This window comes from Petaurus breviceps, unplaced genomic scaffold (assembly GCF_028583685.1).
Source record: "Petaurus breviceps papuanus isolate PSGF00001 unplaced genomic scaffold, PetGlider_PUasm1.0 90633, whole genome shotgun sequence".
Lineage (NCBI taxonomy): Eukaryota > Metazoa > Chordata > Mammalia > Diprotodontia > Petauridae > Petaurus > Petaurus breviceps.
The window spans coordinates 369,971-388,925 of record NW_027187293.1 but is presented as its reverse complement, the minus strand read 5'-3'; the positions used below and the strand labels follow the sequence as shown (position 1 = coordinate 388,925).

Here is an 18,955-nt window from a genome sequence, read left to right as displayed (position 1 = left end):
TCCTGTGGCTTCTGCATTGTTGGTTTCCAGATGGTAGAAATGGAGAAAAGGAGGGTATGACAACAGGAGAGGAGACCTCAGGAAGTGGGATGATAGGAGAGAGCAGACAGGAAGTGGGCTGGAAAAGGCCCTGAGTGGTGAAGGGGAATGGGCAATGGTGGGGGGATCACTGGCAAGGAAGGAGAAGGTAGTTATGTGCTTTAGTACGTGGCTTACATGTCACATACGATTGGTAAAATAAAAATTTTAACATATTGTCTTTGAAAAGAACACACAACACGTATTTAACCACAGATTGTCATAAATGAAGATCTAATTTACACTAGCTGGCAATTAAGATTTGCTGCTATTAGGTAGCAATGGTTAAACTGTAATTTATACTTTTATAATAATAATGATTGTGAACTTATTTTTTTTTAAGGAAATGAAAAAGTTGCCAAAGAAATCATTAGAATTGCTGTACTATAGAATTTATCAAGAGACAGCAGGATGTAGAAGTGGAAAGAGACCTGACTTCAGAACCAGAAGTCCCACTTCTAACACATATATTCCCTTCCCCTCCAGTCTTCAACCTCTTCCTAACAGTTTCTTCCTTCTCTACTACCTTCATACAAAGCTAAGACAACACCATCCTAAAAAATAAACAACCTTCACTAAACTGAACTATCTCCTCAAATTATGCTTTATCTTCCCTCTTTTTTGGGGGGGCATACTCCTTGAAAAAACTGACTATATTCACTGTCTCCATTGTCTCACTTTTCAAACTTTTGGATTCTGGCCTTCCACCTCATTACTCAATTCAAACTCCACTTTCCCAAGTAATTAATGATCTCTTCATTGCCAAATCTAACAATCTATTCTTAGCCTTCAGTCCTTCTTCACCTTTCTGCTACATGTGCCACTACTGACCACCTTTTCCTCCTTGACAGTCTCTCTTCTCTGGGTTTTTATGAAACTCCTCCTTCCTGGTTCTCCTCCTAACTGACCATTCCTTCTCCTGTCTCTCTATCTGTGCCCTCTTCATACCCCTCCCATTATTCCTGCTGCCCTTTTCTCTCCTTCCTCTCCCTTCTTAGATTAATGATAAGCTTTATTCATACTATTTTCCAGATACCCTATTAGAATGTAAGCTCATTGACAGTAGAGATTATTTCATTCTTTATGCTTTTATCCCAAGTGCTTAACACAGTGCTCAGCACATAACAGGCACATTTTAAAAAAAAATTATTTGAATGACCTATATTGGTAGAGGTAGTTTTCTCACTCTGGAAGTCTCCTATGCCAACCAATGACAACTTTGTGGGGTATTTTGTATGTATGTATGTATTTATGTATGTATGTATGTATATGTCTCTACACAAAATTACATATGAATCCTATAAATATTTATCATGTACATCCTCATTTTGCAAATGAGAGGACACTGATGTCCAAACCAATGAAACAAAATGACTTGCCCAGAGTTACCTAGTAGGTAAATGGATGAGCTAGAAGTAGAATGAAGGGCATTTGACTCCCAAGTCCTTTGTTTTATTTCATCATGTCACGCTGTTTCATTTATACTTTGGTCACCTGCAATTTATAAAGACAGTGTTGCACAAAGATTGCATGCAGATTACGTATTTTGATGATGAAATTAATATTTACACATAAATGTAGAGTTTTTCACAGTTCTCTCAGAAAAATTGATAATTCCTAAGTTAACACAGTACAGCCACTTTATTTTCTTTATTTCTCTTTGTATCAACTTTGCATTCACAGGGAAAATATTTTTAGTATTTTGCTAATATTAAAATGTTAAATATTTTTTATAAAAAGTTGGTCTAAATGTTCTTTTTGGAATAATTAAAATTATGCAGTTAAAATGTGTCACTGTAACAGATTTATTTTCTGTTCATTAGTATAATATAACATTAATGCTTTCATTGCACAAATAAAATGTACTTTTTTACTTATATTTCTCCTTTTGACAAAAGGTGATTTTTTTATATAGATAGTACAAATTAGATTCTAAAATCCTACCAGGTAAATATAGAACAGTTTAAGTTGAAGGACACGATTTAACTGTTATGATAAATGTTAACCTTTTCTTAAAAAGTTTTAAGCTATAGATCAATATAGATGAGTATTCCCAGTTTACCTGTTTATATGAGAAGTCTTAATTTCCAAGTACCATAAAGATATGCCTATATTTTTAAGGATTGAACAAGATGACTTCTCTGGACCTTTCTAACAATTAGGTTCCGTAACTCCTAACCCTGATGGAGCAACATGTGAACCTTGATGTCTATGAAGATCTTTGGGAAAACCCCTCTAAGGGAGAAATGTCTAGTCCTTCTTTTAGATTTATACTAAAAACAGCCCAACTCCTACATGGGGGCATAAGCTTGAAGAATGAATAAGAATCATAACATACAGTGTACATCTTGAGCAAGTAGGGGATAAATTAAGGCACCTGATTTTGGGAGAATTTGTAATTTAGAAATAACACAAAGGTACACCCTGATAGTTGGACTGAGCCTTTATTTTATTAAGAAACATATAACACTGGGGGCAGCTAGGTGGTGCAGGGAATAGAGCACCGGCCCTGGAGTCAGGAGAACCTGAGTTCAAATGCGACCTCAGACACTTAAAACAAAACTAGCCGTGTGACCTTGGGCAAGTCACTTAACCCCAGTTCCCCTCCAAAAAGGCAAAAAACAAAACAAAACTGTATAACATTTTGTTTGTTTGTTTGAGTGCCTTTTTTTACTCAGATTTTCTTTCCTCTTGCAGATGCTCGCATTATCTCAGAATATAGCGGACCTGGAAGCTCAAGTAGAGAAACTTACGAGAGAGAAGATCTCAATAACTAATCAGTTAGAAGAAGCTCAAAAACAACTGACTAGTCATGATGTGGACCTCACAGAGGTAAAATGATTCTTTTTTTTTTTCAGCCAAAGTAAAGCCAAGTTTATTAAAGTCACTATAATGAATAGACTCTTAAGGAACGTATTTGTAATGCTTGTATTGGACAAGCAGGCCAGAACAATCTGACACAGACTGAGTCTACACTAGATTGAATCTAAGCCATAAAAAGAGATTCTTGGGGGGACAGTTACTGAAATCAATAACCTTATCACTGTAAAATTAAACTATGTGACTATTTCATTGATGTCCTAAATAATTAATAGGTACTAAGAAAATATGATGAATCCAAAATGAATTTTTGGTGAAACATTTTAAAATGAATCAGAAGAGTTTATTTTGTCAGAGATGACGCTGATTTTCAGCCACCTTTCAAAGTACTTTTAGCAATTTGCTGCTTACAGTTTTGGAAGTGTACTTAATATATTTACTTCCAAACTCCAGATTATATACTGGAAAAATTATTTACTCTCCTTCCTCTTCTTTTACTTACAGACCATCTCACTACTTTGTAGTGTCTGGTAGTATTCTAATCTTATTTTATTGTATACTTAGTCAAAGGATATTGCCTATAAAAACACATATCTCTCCCATCCCGAAAAATACCCTCATTAGACACTACCATGATCTCAAGCTATCCCTTTATTTCTTTCCTCCCTGTTACAGTAAACCCTTAGAAAAATTTATCTACACCTGATTTTGATTTCTTTTACTTACGTTTCAAACATTTGTATTCTTATTCTAACCTCATAATGCAACTGAAATATCTCTCTCCAAAGTTAACCAGTGATCTTTTAATTTTTGATTTGAGTGATTGTTTCTCATTCTGGATTTTTGTGATACCGCTCTTTCTTAGTTTTCCTATCTGACTGACAGCTATTTCTCAGTTTCGTTTCTAAAGTGTCCATATATCTCACTTTCTAACTGTGTGTATAACCCAAAGTAATTTTCTGGATCCTCTTAAGTCTATAATCAAGGTCACAGCTTTCATGCATTTAATTATTTCCATGTAAATCCCTCCCCTATCTAAATATATTGTCCTGTCTCTTGAGTTCCAGTCCTACATCCCCAGCTGCCCACTAAACATTTTGAATTGAATATCCCTTAAGTCTTAAACTGAACATGGCCAAGACAGAGCTCACTATCTTTTATACCAATCCCACGTTATTCCTAAGTTCCCTTTTTCTTTCAAGAGCACACCATGTTTCTAATAACCTAGGTTTCTTAAGTTTTTCCCCTCTCCTATCCATCTTTCATACAGCTACCCAAGTGATTTTCCTAATGTAGTAGTCTGACCAAATCCTTCCCCATCTCAATTGAACTCCAGTGGATCCTTGTTATCCCAAGGATCAAATATAAATTCCTCTTTTGGGCATTTAAACACACCACAACTTGATTCACAGCCTGCTTTTCTAATAATATTATATGTTACTCCTCATGCTTTTCATGTTCCAACCGGATTGATCTTATTGTTCTTCACACACAGCATTCTGTCCCACTTTTTCCACAGATGGCCCCCTATGTCTGGGAGTCATGCCTTCCTCAACTCTGCCTCGTCAAAATCCTAGTTTGCTTCAAGTCTTCAAGTATTCTTCTACATGAAAACCTTTTTTGATCCTCATAGCTGCTAGTTCCTCTTCACCAAAAATTACTTTTTATTTGTGTTGAATTCCCCTTTATATGTATGTGATGTCTCCCCCAATAGGATGTAAGCCTACAATTAAGAGTGGTTCCATTTTTGTCCTTGTATCTCCAATGCCCAGCACAATGCCAGGCACTCCATATGCCCCACATAAATGCTTGTTCATTGCTTGATTTGGGCCCTGAATTCTTCAATGTTTGTTTCAGTATCTTAAATGAAGTTAAAGATGATATGTTTGTGAAAATTACAGATGACACAAACCATTAAATAGATGGCAGCATCGGGATCCTAAAGGATCTCAGTAGACTGTAATGATGGGCTCAAATAAAATGAAATTTAATCAAGATAAGCTTAATTTCTTATACTTGGGTTCAAAAAAGCAACATTATAAGTAAAGGATGAGGGTAGTGGGGAAGGCTAGTCAGTCATCAGTTTATAGTATTCTGTAAATTCAGTGCATGTTAACAGAATGAAACAGCAGCCAAAAAAGCTAATTGGTTTAAGTCTGAATTAATATAAATTTAATATCCAGAAAGAGAGAGGCAGAGTTATGACTAGAATGGAGCCATTTGGGCTTGTTCCCAGGGTGGTAAATTTACTCATGGCCATGCCTAGTTCCTCCCCAGAAACAACCAGTCCTTCAGCAGTGTTTAAAGCCAAGTGGTGTGCTAATACATTGCTTCCTCTTTCCTGAACTTCCTGCTGCTTGCCTAAGGCACCAAAATTGCAAGTTAGATCTCTGGTGATAGAGGATAGTTCTGTCAGTCTTTAATGAATAGACAACATCTAAGCCTCTGTGTTCAGTACTAGGTGCCATTTTTTAGGAAGGACATGGACAAACTGAGAGAATGATAGATTATACTATACACGGATTAATTGAGAAGTATTTAGTCTGGATAAGAGAAAGCTAGGTCGGGCCTGATGGCTATTTTCAAATGTTTGAAGAAAATGCAATTTTAAGAAGTGAAAGATGATTTAGACTTGTTCTCCCTGGTTCCCCTGGGCAAAATGAGAACCCTGTGGGTAGAAATTGGGATCAGATTTTTTCCTTAATATAATGAAAAAAATTTTGTAATAACTTATGATAGTGAAAAATAGAATGGACTGCCTCATAGCATGGTGGGTGTCTCATCACTGGAGGTCCAGGTTTGAGGCCAAATTTTGATTATTGTAGAGGGGATTACTGTTCATGAAGAGAAGACCTATGAATCACCATTTCACTATTGAGGTTATTTTTAAAAATATAAGCTGTGTATATTGATATCAAGTTGTGAAGTAGCTGATAAATTTAGGTGTCTATATTCCTATGTAAAAATAGAATTTAAAATTCCCTTTTCATGATGCCAATCCAAAATTGTTTGAAAAGCATATATTCTTCAACATTACTTTTTTTTACTGTCTATCCTATATTTCTTTAAATATTGACACATTGATATGTCATTAATGCTTTATAAATAATTAATTCTTTAGTGTTAGGTAAAAGTAATCATTTTTCTTTGTTTTTAAAGAATTCTTGTCACATCTTAGCTATTTGAGTCTTTTATAAATGTTTATAATGTAGGTACACCAGCATGAAGGAGAAAGCTAAACAAATTCTGTCGAGAGAGATAATGATTAGTCATAGGAAATTTTAATACAGTTATTATCATTTGAATTGTATAACGTTGTTTAAAAGTTTATATTTAAATGTTAAGATCAGAGCAAATAATAACTTTCAAATATTTTGGTTTCATTTATTTTATGTTTTTCTCACCTTGGCATTCCTAATTTCCTGTTTAATATTTGAGATTGAAAACTTCCTGTAAAATCCTAAACTTTTGTGATGAACATTTCCAACTCTCATATATTGAAGACATTTAATGAATTGAAAATAATACTCCTAATAATTTAATTCTTGCCTTTGGTTTCCATGGGCCAATAGTTAAGAATCTGTTATTGATTCTTTCCCCTATCTTGTTACTGATCTTCATATTTTAAAAGGAGGAAAATAGTTTGTAGTGCTTTTTCCTCAACATTTATTTGATAAGAAAACATGAAGATCTTCTAATGTCATAAAATCACATGAGTAAGATCCATAAAATTCATCTTTTGTGGAAATGCTGAACTCAAATTTTGCATTTTTTAAAAGTAATTATTAAATAGAAATGATATGATTAGAAATATCCATGATAATAGTAAATGTAATGAATTTAGAATATAATTGTTAATGTATTGGATTATACTATCATTGTTTCCCTGGTATTTCTTAATTTGCATTTTGCTTTTTAACCACCCACATATCTTAGTATAGTACATCTCTTTTAAGGCTACAGGGAATTTAAAATGTAAAAATAAAATAAAAACTATAGAGTAAGATATAAACAGCACCATTAAGGTAACATATTTTTCAGTTTAACATGATAAAAGTTATTTATTTAAAAATATCTTACTTGAATGCTATTCAAAATATTTTCATAACAAGTATATTATTGAAGCATTCTCTTAATTGTTCTCTATTTCTGTTGCAGAAGATTCTTCATTAGATAGGTGCCTAGCAATTAATTGTTTACAAAACGTAATGCCATAGTACATTTTTAGCTGTTACCAAAGATAAAAGTAGATAACTAAATCCTGGCATTGTACTCTCAAGCAGAAAAATTTAGGCAAAAAATTTTAAAACTTAGCTTTACAGTTTTTCACTTTTGAAAATGCTTTTGAAATTTAAATCAAAATAATTTTTAAACAACCTTTAAATACTCAAGTATTGGGGGTAATTTTGTAATGTACAATTATTATTCAAACACATTGATTTGAAAAGAAAACAATTTCTAAATATTATTGTTAATTTGATTCAAGTTGAAAGTAGATGGTCCATATTGGGAACATAATATATGGAGTTATTTTATAATTTATTATCATTATGATGAATTAGAAATTACAAAATGAATGCTGGGAAAGCATCGACTTCAAGCCCCAGTTTTCTCGTTTGCAAAATGAGGGGCATGTTCTCAGGGGAGGTCGAAGGCCTCTTGTAGTAAAATGCTCCATGGTGTTCTGAAATATAGAAGTAGAATTGTACTTATTTTAAATAGCCTCTAGGGGGCACCAAAAGATCTAATTGAAAGCATCCCCAATAGATTACATGTTAAATACCATGTTGTCTCTGTAATCTAACAGGTGTGTGCAGAAATGCGCTATCAGTTGAATCAAACCAAAATGAAGAAGGATGAGGCAGAAAAGGAGCAGAGAGAGTACAGAACAAAAACTCTAAGGGAGCTTGAAATTAAAGACCAGGTAAGACATGATACTGGCATAACTTTGCAGTTTTTGAAGACATTACTAGAATTATTTCTAAAGTTAGAATTATTCATGTTTATGGTAATTCATTATAAGACTATCTCTCAATGGCAACAGGCCAGCTAATATGATTCATTCATAATAGCAAAAAATTATTTATTACGTTTCACATGAAGTGCTGTGAACACAACTACTTCTATCTGTCTGTTAAACACATTCTCAGTCATGTACATTTGGGTGTGTATACATCTAAAATAAAAGAGTATGCTATTATGTTTTGAGTATAAGAAATATTCCTATACCAATTTCTTCTTAAAACTAACTCGAATGAATTTTTACATTAATTGGTAAGCTTAAAATTTGTAAGACAAGATGAGGTGATATGTAAATATGTCAATCAAATTGATTGCTGGCAGTGTGGGAACCAATTTTGTGCATTGGATAATCACATAGTCCATTAGTTTAAGAAGCTTTGAAATTCTGTAAATATGAGAAGAAACTGCTACTGAAATTCCAATTTAAACAGATATTTTATTGCTGTGTCTTTTATTGAATGAATATGTCTATACTAATTTTAATTCATATGGGAGAGAGATGAAGTTTTCAGGGAGACATCTCATTGGCTGACTTCTGATTATTAGTTTTTATGTTTCAATATGGAGTATTTTAGGTACACACTACTCTTTTCATATACTGTAATCATGTGAATATTTACATAATATCATTTAGTCTTCATAACGAAAAACACTATGTATAATGATCATTTGTATAATCAGTTTTACATTCTGAGTACAAGTGTTTTAAGTCATCATTACTCATTATAGGTATTAGAAGAGGTGAACCCCAGTAAAAATTTTCCAGATCTCTACATAGAGATAAAAAAGCACAACTATATTAATAATTTTTATATCTTTGCCTTTTTTATCCTTTTAATAAAATAAACTGGAAAATATGCTGATTAAGTGAAGAAATTGGACATAAAATATCTACCAAGTCTTAATTGAGAGTTTATATGAAATTTCTGCCACTGAATTAAAAATATAGTTCCAAAAGAAAATAATGCACAATTATACTTAAATCAATAAAATTATTGTTGTTGTTATTGTTGTTTTTTTAAGGATAACAAAATAGACAGTGAACATTTTGAAAAGAGCAGTGTACATGAAAGTTACAGACTGCTGTATGACCTTAAAAGGTCACATGCCCTCTCTGGACCTCAATTTCCTTATCTGTCAAGTGTAAAAGATGGAACAGATGATCAGTAAGGTTTTTTTAAACTTTAAAATGCCATAATTCTCCATAAAGATGTCTTTAAATGTAGTTTTAGCGGATCCAGTGGAAGATAATGATATTTAGTAGATCTGTGAATTCTTTTACTGGGTTCTTAAGGCCTAGTGAGGTTGAAATAAACAGGAGGAATTCTTATTTTCTGACATTGGAGAGGAAAAAACGTTGTTATCATCTCAGTGTTCTTATTAACTGAAAAATTTAGAGTGGTTTTTTTTTCTTACATTATATTACCATTGTTCATCTTGGACAGCATACTCTAGGCATAGTATTTTAGTCTACCTAGGAAAATGTAACAAAGAAAATTCTCTGTTACCTTGCATACTGTTAATACCTTGTCTCTTCTACCTGTTATAAACTTCACTGTAGTAACATAATTCTAGATTATTAATAGCTATTGCCCATGTAGCAATCTTACATATCATATTGTAACTGCTATATAAATCACATTTTTGAGGATGAAATTTCAGAATAAAAAATAATTTAAAGTGTTTATATTTTTTATATTGTACATTCTTAGCCCTTAGCATTATTTTAAAAGAGTAAGACTTTAGATAGAAATTCTACTCTTTAAGAGGCCACACATGGCATTAAATATAAAAACCCTCACTCAGTAAAGAGTGTACATTGTCCTGTATCTTTAACAGAATGTAAAGAAATCTCATAGGTACTTATTGTCACCAGCATTCATTTAACAGACTTTTTAAAAGGATGAATAGTGGTGTCTTATTTCTGAATAGTTTGGAATGGCAAATAGCATTTTTTCTTTGGTCTTTCAGCCATGACCTGACCTTCTGGTTATGAGACCAAAAAGGTACTCTCTGTGGCTTCCATCTGCACACAGGAGACAAATTTATATTTGACTTTCTAAGTTGGATATATCATAACTGAAACACCAATACCAGAATACATAATAAATGTTTATATTTTCCATTCATTTTTGTTCAGCAAGAAAAACCTTTTCACCTTAAAAATTTGGCTACAATTTTTTATGTTATTACTTTATTAATTTTCCAGGTAATATGAGTTCTTGTTCAAAAGTAGAAAGGATGAAATCTGAATGTCACTGAGGTATAGTGAAAATGAGACTTTTGTGGTATGTGTGTGTGTGTGTGTGTTTGCGTGCACATGTGTATTAAATAGGGTAAGTGTTAGATCACTCTATTAATTTTCCTTCCGACCAGAGTCAAGACTTCAGTTAGAAATAAAGATTAGAAAAGCAACAATGACAGTGCATTTCCCCCTTCCTTTCCCCCCCCATATCATGATTAGGAGCTGGTGGCCAGATTGTTCTTCCCATCGAGCCCTTTGTACCTCTTCAGTTTACAAAGTTCCTGTCAACTTCGTTGGATGCTTAATGCACAGAAAAGATATTTCATGCACAGGGAAATGAGAAATCTGGGCTTTCTTTTTTAATTAGGGTTTAATTTTATGTTTATAGATAACCTGTATAATTTTATATATTAGCCTGTATTGGGATTGGGTATGATAATTTTCTATATGAAATAAAGTGAAGTTATAGTAAATCTCTCACACACCTTATTTGTTATAATGTACAATTGGTAGTGTTAACATTAAACTCCATCAAAAATAAAAAAAAGTCTTGAATCTGTTCCAAGGTGACAAGCTGTCCTATCAACAAGCTAAGAAAATATAATTTAGTCCAGTAGGGGGCTTTTTGGGGATGTGGTTTGTCTGCAGTTACTTCAGTTACAATCATATCTAGAACGGAGATCCTTCATGTCTGAGAGAAGCCCAAATACATGTTTAATTTGAGAGTCCTATGCTCCAGAGACTTAAGAACATTGCAAGAAATGACATCTCATGTTTTGGTTTTGAGAGCCTTTGTTGGCTCTCGGAATTGGATGAGTATAAAATAGAGAAACGTATGCCAACTCAAGGTAGAATTTCAAACATCAGAGTGGTAGAACTGTCTCTGTTCTATCCCTATGACTCCAGAAAATTAGCTGGGATCGTGTAAAGCAGAGTGGATGGAAGACCAGTTCTTGCTCCATCTCTTCCCCTTGGTGAATGGCAACAGTGATAGGAGGACTGGGATTCTTTAGTACATACATGCAAATGCACATACTTTCACATGCTCATGAGGCTTCAATAAGAATTTTAAAAGTATATTTTCTAAGGTCCCCTTTATTTCACCAGGGATTGGATTTGGCCTTGCCCTTTGTGCCTTGGAATCCAGTCAAGTGTGAAATAAGACTTGTTTGGGATGTAACAGATGCATTATATGACACAGTCACCAACTTGTTTAGCCTATTGTACTGTAAAATGGGCAAATGACTGACCTTAATGTCCTAATTTATTTATCAATAAGGAATGATTTGACTTTGACTTGGTTCAGGATGGAGAAGGTATTACTAAGTTTTGTGTTTAGAATTCCGTAATTAATTTGCTATTACTTATTTCAGTCAGTGAATTAAAAAATGGAATTAGTATAACCATTTATGTGAAAATTACCACTTATGGGGACATGATTAAAGTATAGAAGAAAGAAAGAAATTACAAAATTATATCAGTGTGTTATAAACATTATTGATAAGAAATTTTGCAAGTAAAAGTGATGCATGTTTAAAACAAATGTAGAACAAAGTTTGTCAGTGAGAACAATAGCAGAAAAGGATATGTCGATTATTCAGACCTATATTTGATGAAACTCAGCGATTTGACACTAAAATGTAAAAAGTAGGTTGTATCCACAAAAGAATGTTACTGATAAGCCTGTGAGGTCATTCTCAAATTCCATTTTAATCATTGGATCCCTTGGATTCCATATTCTAAGGGTATGAGAAAATGGAAATTATGAAGAAAGAGGGGGAGAAACTGATTTAAGACCAGGAAAGAAGTATGATGAAGAAAAATAAAAGAACAATATGTTTTTATTAGAAAACATTAAAATAGTACTCTAAAGTAGTGTTTAAGGACTTAAAGCTCTATCTTCAATGTTGCAGAACAGAAACAGAATGACATCCTCGCAACCAAAGAGAGTCATCATTGTCTCGTAGTTGGAAGGGACCTCCCCAGACATCTAGTACAACCTGTACCTAAAACAAAAAATGAATTGTGTCTACAAGATACACAATAAGGTGTTGTCTAGCCTTGCCTTGAAGACCATCAGTGAGAGGGCTACCCAAGCCTCCTGAAATAGCACATTCAATTTTTGAATAAAATTATTTAGGAAGTTTTTAATTACATTAAGTTGTCCCTTTATAACTTCCACCCATTGCTTCTAGTTGTGCTTTCTGATGTATTATATATTATATAATGGGTGGGAAAACACTCCCCCTTCCCCCAATTCTGACTAGAGTTAGAGGACCTGGGTTCAAATCTCCCTTCTGGCGATTCCCACCTGTGTGTCCTTGGTCGAGTCAGTTAACATCCTCCTGAGTCTCACTGTCCTCATTTGTAAAATGAGAAGATGGGACTAGATAGCCTAGAGGTCTGTTTTAGCTCGAGAGCTATCTGACCTCAGTAGGAAAGTCTGTCGATTCCTCGGCCCCTTGACAATAGCCATAATGAGCATATACATTTTAGGATAAAGCATACTATTTTCTATGTTTTTATGTCTCTAGTTGTGTGTGCTCAAGTCCTTATCCTTGTCATGGCACTGGTAAGACTGGCCTCCTATCAAGGGTTCTCTCTCACATCCAATTTCAGTTTGCATGGCATGTTCTATTTCTTCTTTTTATTCCCAACCAATAATGGTTATTGAGTACTAACTGTACACAGAAGTAGGTGTTATGTGACAAAACAAATAGAAAAAAATCATTCCTGCTTTCTGAAGACCTTAGCATCTGCCTTGGGGTTGGGGAGAGAGGAAGAATAGATATATGGGAAAAAAATTTTAAAATTGCAAAGTAACACATGATATCAACAACCTAATATAGTACATCTTTGTGTAGGCTACAGCTTGTAGTAGGGAGAACCTGGTTCAATGGATGTGATGTAATGAAGTTTTTTTTTAATCTATTCTATAGCCATCTAATTAGAAAAATTGTTCCTATCACAGCCTAACCGAGGTAGAGTTCATTTTTATAGCATCTTTTCTAGTTTGCTTTAGGCTATGTGAATCAGCCTTTTTTTTTTTTAAACTTGTGTTACTTCAGTTTGAATGGAATTTCCCAGAACAAATGTAGTTTATCAATTTATGCAGGTTTTTTAAAAGCCTTAACTTTTTGAGATTATATTTTGTATCTAGACAATTATCCAAATTTCTATCTTCATTTATATTTTCTCCCAGTAATAAACCACAAAATTACATTATCAATCTAGGGAATATATTAAATGAATTGGCCTTAGGGAGCATGTTGTTTAAAACTCTTTTTAATCACTTGTACAAAATAATTGAGAATATTGTGGGTATTCCCACTCAAAGGAAATGTAGTATATACAGAAATTACCATGTATGGAAATAACCAATTATGTAAGTAATTATTTTGATCTGGCACTCAATACCCATTATATAGAAAAATGCCATCCCCTGAGTACTTTTTTTAAAAAAAAGCCAACAAACAGAAAATATCCCTTCACTGCCTAAACATGTCTGTTAAACAATTAAAGATGCAAGTAGGGAACAAGGAAGATGCTTAGAACTAAGGGCCAGCACATAGCTTAGGGATTTAAAAGAAAGTATTTCTCTTGGAATATACAGCCTGAATGTAAGGAAATTTTAACTTAGAGGTAACTTTAGTGCTTATGTTCTTTTCATGTCATTCCAACCACAAGGATTTCTCTAGTATCTATTATTACTAACTAGTAACAGCATATAGTAACTTTCACTTTAGTAAAATTCATATCAGGTGACTTATTAAAGGTTCATTGCTTTTAAAAAAATAAATGTTATATCTTTTCCTTTTCGTTATTACCTAGAATTCTCCTGTATCTAGCCCATTCTCTCTTCTGAGAGAACCATCCCATATGAAAAATAATCTTTAAAAGAAAAAATTTTTAAAAAGATGAAAAGGAAAAAAATTAGCAAAACTGATGATTAGATGATCTAAAAAAAATTCTGAAAATATATGCCATGTTCTACACCTGCAGACCACCCCTGCCTTTGCAAAGTAGTGGAAGGAGGTGTCTTACATATTTGGGGGGGGCATGGTTCTGTGTAATTTTGTGTCATTCATTTTTTATTGTTTTATGGTTCATCTTTGCACTCATCTAATGCACTTAGTGCATTAATTATTTTCTTGGTTCTGCTTATTTCATGGTGCATCAGTTTATAAAAGTCTTTCCAGGATTCTCTATATTCATCAAGTTTGCCATTTATTACAGCACAATAATAAAAAATTACATTCATGTACCACAATTTGCTTACTAATTTCCCAGCATCATCATTGTTTTTAGTTTGCTCCCACAAAAAGTGCAGCTATAAATATTTGGGGGTACATGGGTCTTTTTTAATGACCTCTTTGGGGTATATGTGTGGTAGTGAAGTTTATTGGTCAGAGGATATTGACTTTTTAATTACTTTATTTGCATAGTTCCATATTGCATTCTAAAATTCTTAAACTAATTTGCTACTTTACCAATAATACATTAGTTGCCAATCTTTCCACAACCCTTCCAACATTTCAGTATTTTGTCATCTTTGTCATTTTTCTGGGTGTGAAATGAAACCTCAGGGTGGTTTGAATTTGTATTTCTCACATTATATTAGTAATTCAGAGCTTTCTTTCATGTGAATTTTAAGAATGTACTTTTCTTCTTAAATCCTTTGACCACATCTCTACTGATCTTTGCCCTTGAGGAACTCACATTCTAATGTGGGAAAAACAAGAGATTAAAAATATACTTAATAGTAGATGGAAGGTAACTTTAGATGGGTAGTCAACAGCAATTAAGGGGACCAGGATGGTCCCAGGATAGAAGATGTGTAATGGTAAGGGAATTTGAAGATCTTCCCTGCCCCTTAATGGGCCTGAAGTAGAACCCAGCAGGAGGGGTGTGATTGGGGGAGGCTTTTTTTTTTCAGGAAGGCCCACACCTTTTGATACTTTGTAATTAGGCAATGGGTCATGAAGGTTGTAATGTCCTCTGACCCTGAAGAAGGGTCTGTATACTCTGAGGGGAGGTTTTGCTTGGGGGGTGACTTATGGGATGAGTTACATGATTTGGTAAGATGAGATTCTGGGTAGCTATTAAGGAGCCCGCAGCTTTGAAAACCCAGATGATGACACTTTTCTCTCTGATAACTGTATGTATGTATGTATGTATGTGTGTATGTGTTGTATGTATGTATGTACGTAATGGTAATACAGCTAGAAGCCCTGTCAGTCTGTTGAATTTTGTTATTTTCACTGTCTGTATTATTTTGTCCGCTTGTAATTTCTGTTTGCATTTTATTTTTTCTTTTTTGGAGGGGGGAAGGCAGGGCAATTGGGATTAAGTGACTTGCCCAAGGTTATATGGCTAGTAAGTGTTAAGTGTCTGAGGTCAGATTTGAACTCGGGTCCTCCTGACTCCAGTGTTGGTGCTCTATTCACTGTGCCACCTAGCTGCCCCCCCTATTTGTATTTTCTGAAGTTCAGGGTGCTGATTCCCCCCCCCCCGAACTAAATGAATGATGTATGTGTGTGTTCATTTAATTAAAGATTGTCAACTCCTTTAAAGTTGCTTTCCTATAGTAAAGCAGATCAGAGAACCTGTGCTAGCAGCCATCCTGGGTATACTAGGGTGCTTTCTATTACAAGGTGAGAAATTATCTGTACAGCACCTGAACCCATAGGATCTGATGAGATCACCAAGTGTTATGCTTTTAAAAAGCAGAGGTTCTGAACTTTTTTGTCAGACGTTTTGGGAAATTTGATGAAGCTTATGGACTCCATACCCCCATCCTTCTCAGAACAGCATTTTTCAATGAATAAAATATGTAGAATTACAAATAAAATAAAATAAATTATATTGAAATAAAGATGTAATTTTTCCCCCAGTTAAGTCCATGGAGCTCTTCTGTGAACCCTAGGTGAAGAGCCTCTGGTGTAAAAGGAAAAGAGAAGAGGGCCTGAAATAGAGTCTTGGAGTCCAACCATTGTTAGTGGACATGGTTGAATGAAATAAAGAATAATGAGTAAAGAATTACTATTGTCTTCAAAGATTAGGTTTTCAGAAGTCTGAATCATTTTAACATAAAGGAGTAAAGTGTTTTATCTTCAAGTTAACATATTTTAGCAATTTTCATCTCTTCTTCCCATATTTATAAAACTCAAGATCAAAACTCTGAAATCTTTTGCTTTGCATTGCAGTAACCAATTTGCAAAGTTAGTTATTATTCTGAGTGCTTTCCTGTTTTGTCTATAAATATTGAACTCAGCCAAAGCACAAGAATTGACTTTTAAGTGTTACTGAGGAATGAGGGAAAACATCAGTATGAGAAAAGTTGGAAAAATCAGTTACTTTTGTCCTTGACTAAGGTTGGGGTGAGGGGAGGAGGTAGACAATGATTTCAGAAAAAATGTTTACTTCGATTTGCCAGCCCTTTTCAGAGATATTTTTGCTAGTACTTGAAGCTCTTCATGTAATAGCTCCCCATATAACAAACAGAATGAGATGGTGTTTGGGAGAAAATAAGGCTAGTCATGATCACTTGGAGATTTAAGTAAAAAAAAAGCAAGTTTCATAGAATTCAGGGTTTTTTTTTTTTTACAGTGCTAGGTTGGTTAGTTGATTGGTTTTTCTTCCTCTGTAATGTTGGCTTGTTTTTATGGGGCAGATTCATAAAATGTGACCTACATTTATAGTATTTCCTCACTTAGAAGGTTAGTTATGAAATGTTTCATTCTTATGCTCCTAGTTAGAGAACCCAACTCTCTCACAATGGGCTGTGATCTCCCAGCCCTGTGTTAGGAAACATCCTTCTTTCTTCACCAGTTCCCTTTGTGCCCTCTGTTGCAAAGAAAGGGACCCTAGAGGGGAGGCTAGGTGGTGCAATGAATAGAGCTCTGGCCCTGGAGTCAGGAGTTCAAATCCGGCCTCAGATACTTAACACCAAAACTAGCCGTGTGACCTTGGGCAAGTCACTTAACCCCAATTGCCCTCCAAAAAAAACAAAAAACAAAAAAAAGGGACCCTAGGCCATATAAGGACAGGGTCTAACATAGATGATTATGAAAAAATAATATTAAATCTAGCAAATATGTTCTTTGGCAGAATAAATTTTTCAAAAAACATAATTAAGCAAAATTAAGAATGGAACTGGACCTATCCCTCTCAGCTGGTTTGTTCCTTTCAGTACTCAGAACAAGTTCCTAAGATAAAGACATGCAGTCACACACCTCCCATCTTGTCCATCCATTTAGATAAAGGTCATCTCTCTCATGGTCTTTTTTTTTCTTTTTCTTTTTCCTTTTTGGAGGACAATTGGGGTTAAGTGACTTGCCCAAGGTCGCATGGCTAGGTTTTGTGTTAAGTGTCTGAGGCCAGATTTGAAGTCAGGTCCTCCTGACTCCAGGGCCGGTGCTCTATTCACTGCACCATCTACCCGCCCCTCTCATGGTCTTTTTTTTTTTTTTACTTTCATATTTTTTAATATTTTATTTTTTTAATTACACATAAAAACAAATCTTTAACATTCATTTTTAAAAATTTTGAGTTCTAAATTCCCTGCCTACCTACCTCCCTCATTCAGAAGGGAAGCAATTTGATACTGGTTATACATGTGCAGTTAGGCAAAACATATTTCTGTATTAGTCTTATTGTGAAACACAAATCAAGAAACTCCCCCCCCACACACACACACACAAAATAGTTTTAAAAAAGTATGCTTTGATCTTCATTCAGACTCAATCAGTTCTTTCTCTGGAGGTGGATAGCAATTTTCATCATAAGTCCTTCAGAACTGTCTTATATTGGGGCAGCAAGGTGATACAGTGAATAGAGAGCACTGGCCCTGAAATCAGGAGGACCTGAGTTCATTTCCGCCAGATTTTGAGTTACAAATTTTCTCCCCATTTTTCTCCCACCCATCCCCCCAAAACAGCAGTCCCACAGGATATCCCCACCTCCAATCTGCTCTCTCCCATATTTTCTCCCATACCCGTTTCAACTTTTCCAGTGGATCTCTATGCCTCAGTGCCTGTATATCTTTTTTTTTCTTAATGACATGTAAGATGGTATTAATAATAGTGTATATATATATATACACACACATATATATATACATATATTTGAATATTTGATTTTAAAACTTTTAATTCCAGATTCATTCCCTTCCCCCCCTGCCACCCACCCCCACTGGGGAGACAAGCAGTTTAGTATAGGTTGTACATGTGCGGCTAATGCAAAACAATAACATAGTAGATGTATTGTAAAAGACTGACTATATTTCCCTCCCTCCTATCCCACCTCCCACTTGTTCTATTCTCTACTTTGATCCTGTCCCTTTTCAAAAGTGGGTGCTTCCAACTTCCCTCCCTTCCATCATCCCTCCTCACATCCCCTTTCCCCCCTATTCTCTTGGAGGGTGAGGTCCCCTATTTAGTGTGTATTTCCCTCCCTCCTCAAGCCAGATTCAATAGGAATAAGATTGACCCATTCCCTTTTGCCTTCCTATTCTTCCCCTCCATTGTAACCATTTTCCCTTGCCTCTTCTGTATGAGATAGTTGCCCCACTCTGTCTCTCCCCATCTCCTCTCATTATATTCCTCTCACCTCTTAATTTCATCTTTAAGTATCATCCCTTCCTGTTAAATTGGTCCTGTGCCCTCTATCTATGTATACCTGCAAACATATATACACACATTCACATATGTATTCATATGCCCGCATACCCTCATATAAAGACATATATATATATATATATATATATATATATATATATATATATATATA

At 34.4% G+C, this 18,955-nt stretch overlaps 1 protein-coding gene across 4 annotated transcripts in view; it reads left to right on the top strand.

The window, feature by feature from the left end:
* Window positions 1-18,955, top strand: part of SDCCAG8 (SHH signaling and ciliogenesis regulator SDCCAG8) — a 270,183-nt gene that overhangs the window by 50,491 nt on the left and 200,737 nt on the right. For all 4 annotated transcript variants that reach the window (XM_069064466.1, XM_069064464.1, XM_069064463.1 and 1 more), the window contains exons 8-9: window positions 2,776-2,910; window positions 7,706-7,822. In XM_069064466.1, the coding sequence (XP_068920567.1) occupies window positions 2,776-2,910; window positions 7,706-7,822 (252 nt within the window). The remainder of the gene's footprint in view (window positions 1-2,775; window positions 2,911-7,705; window positions 7,823-18,955) is intronic.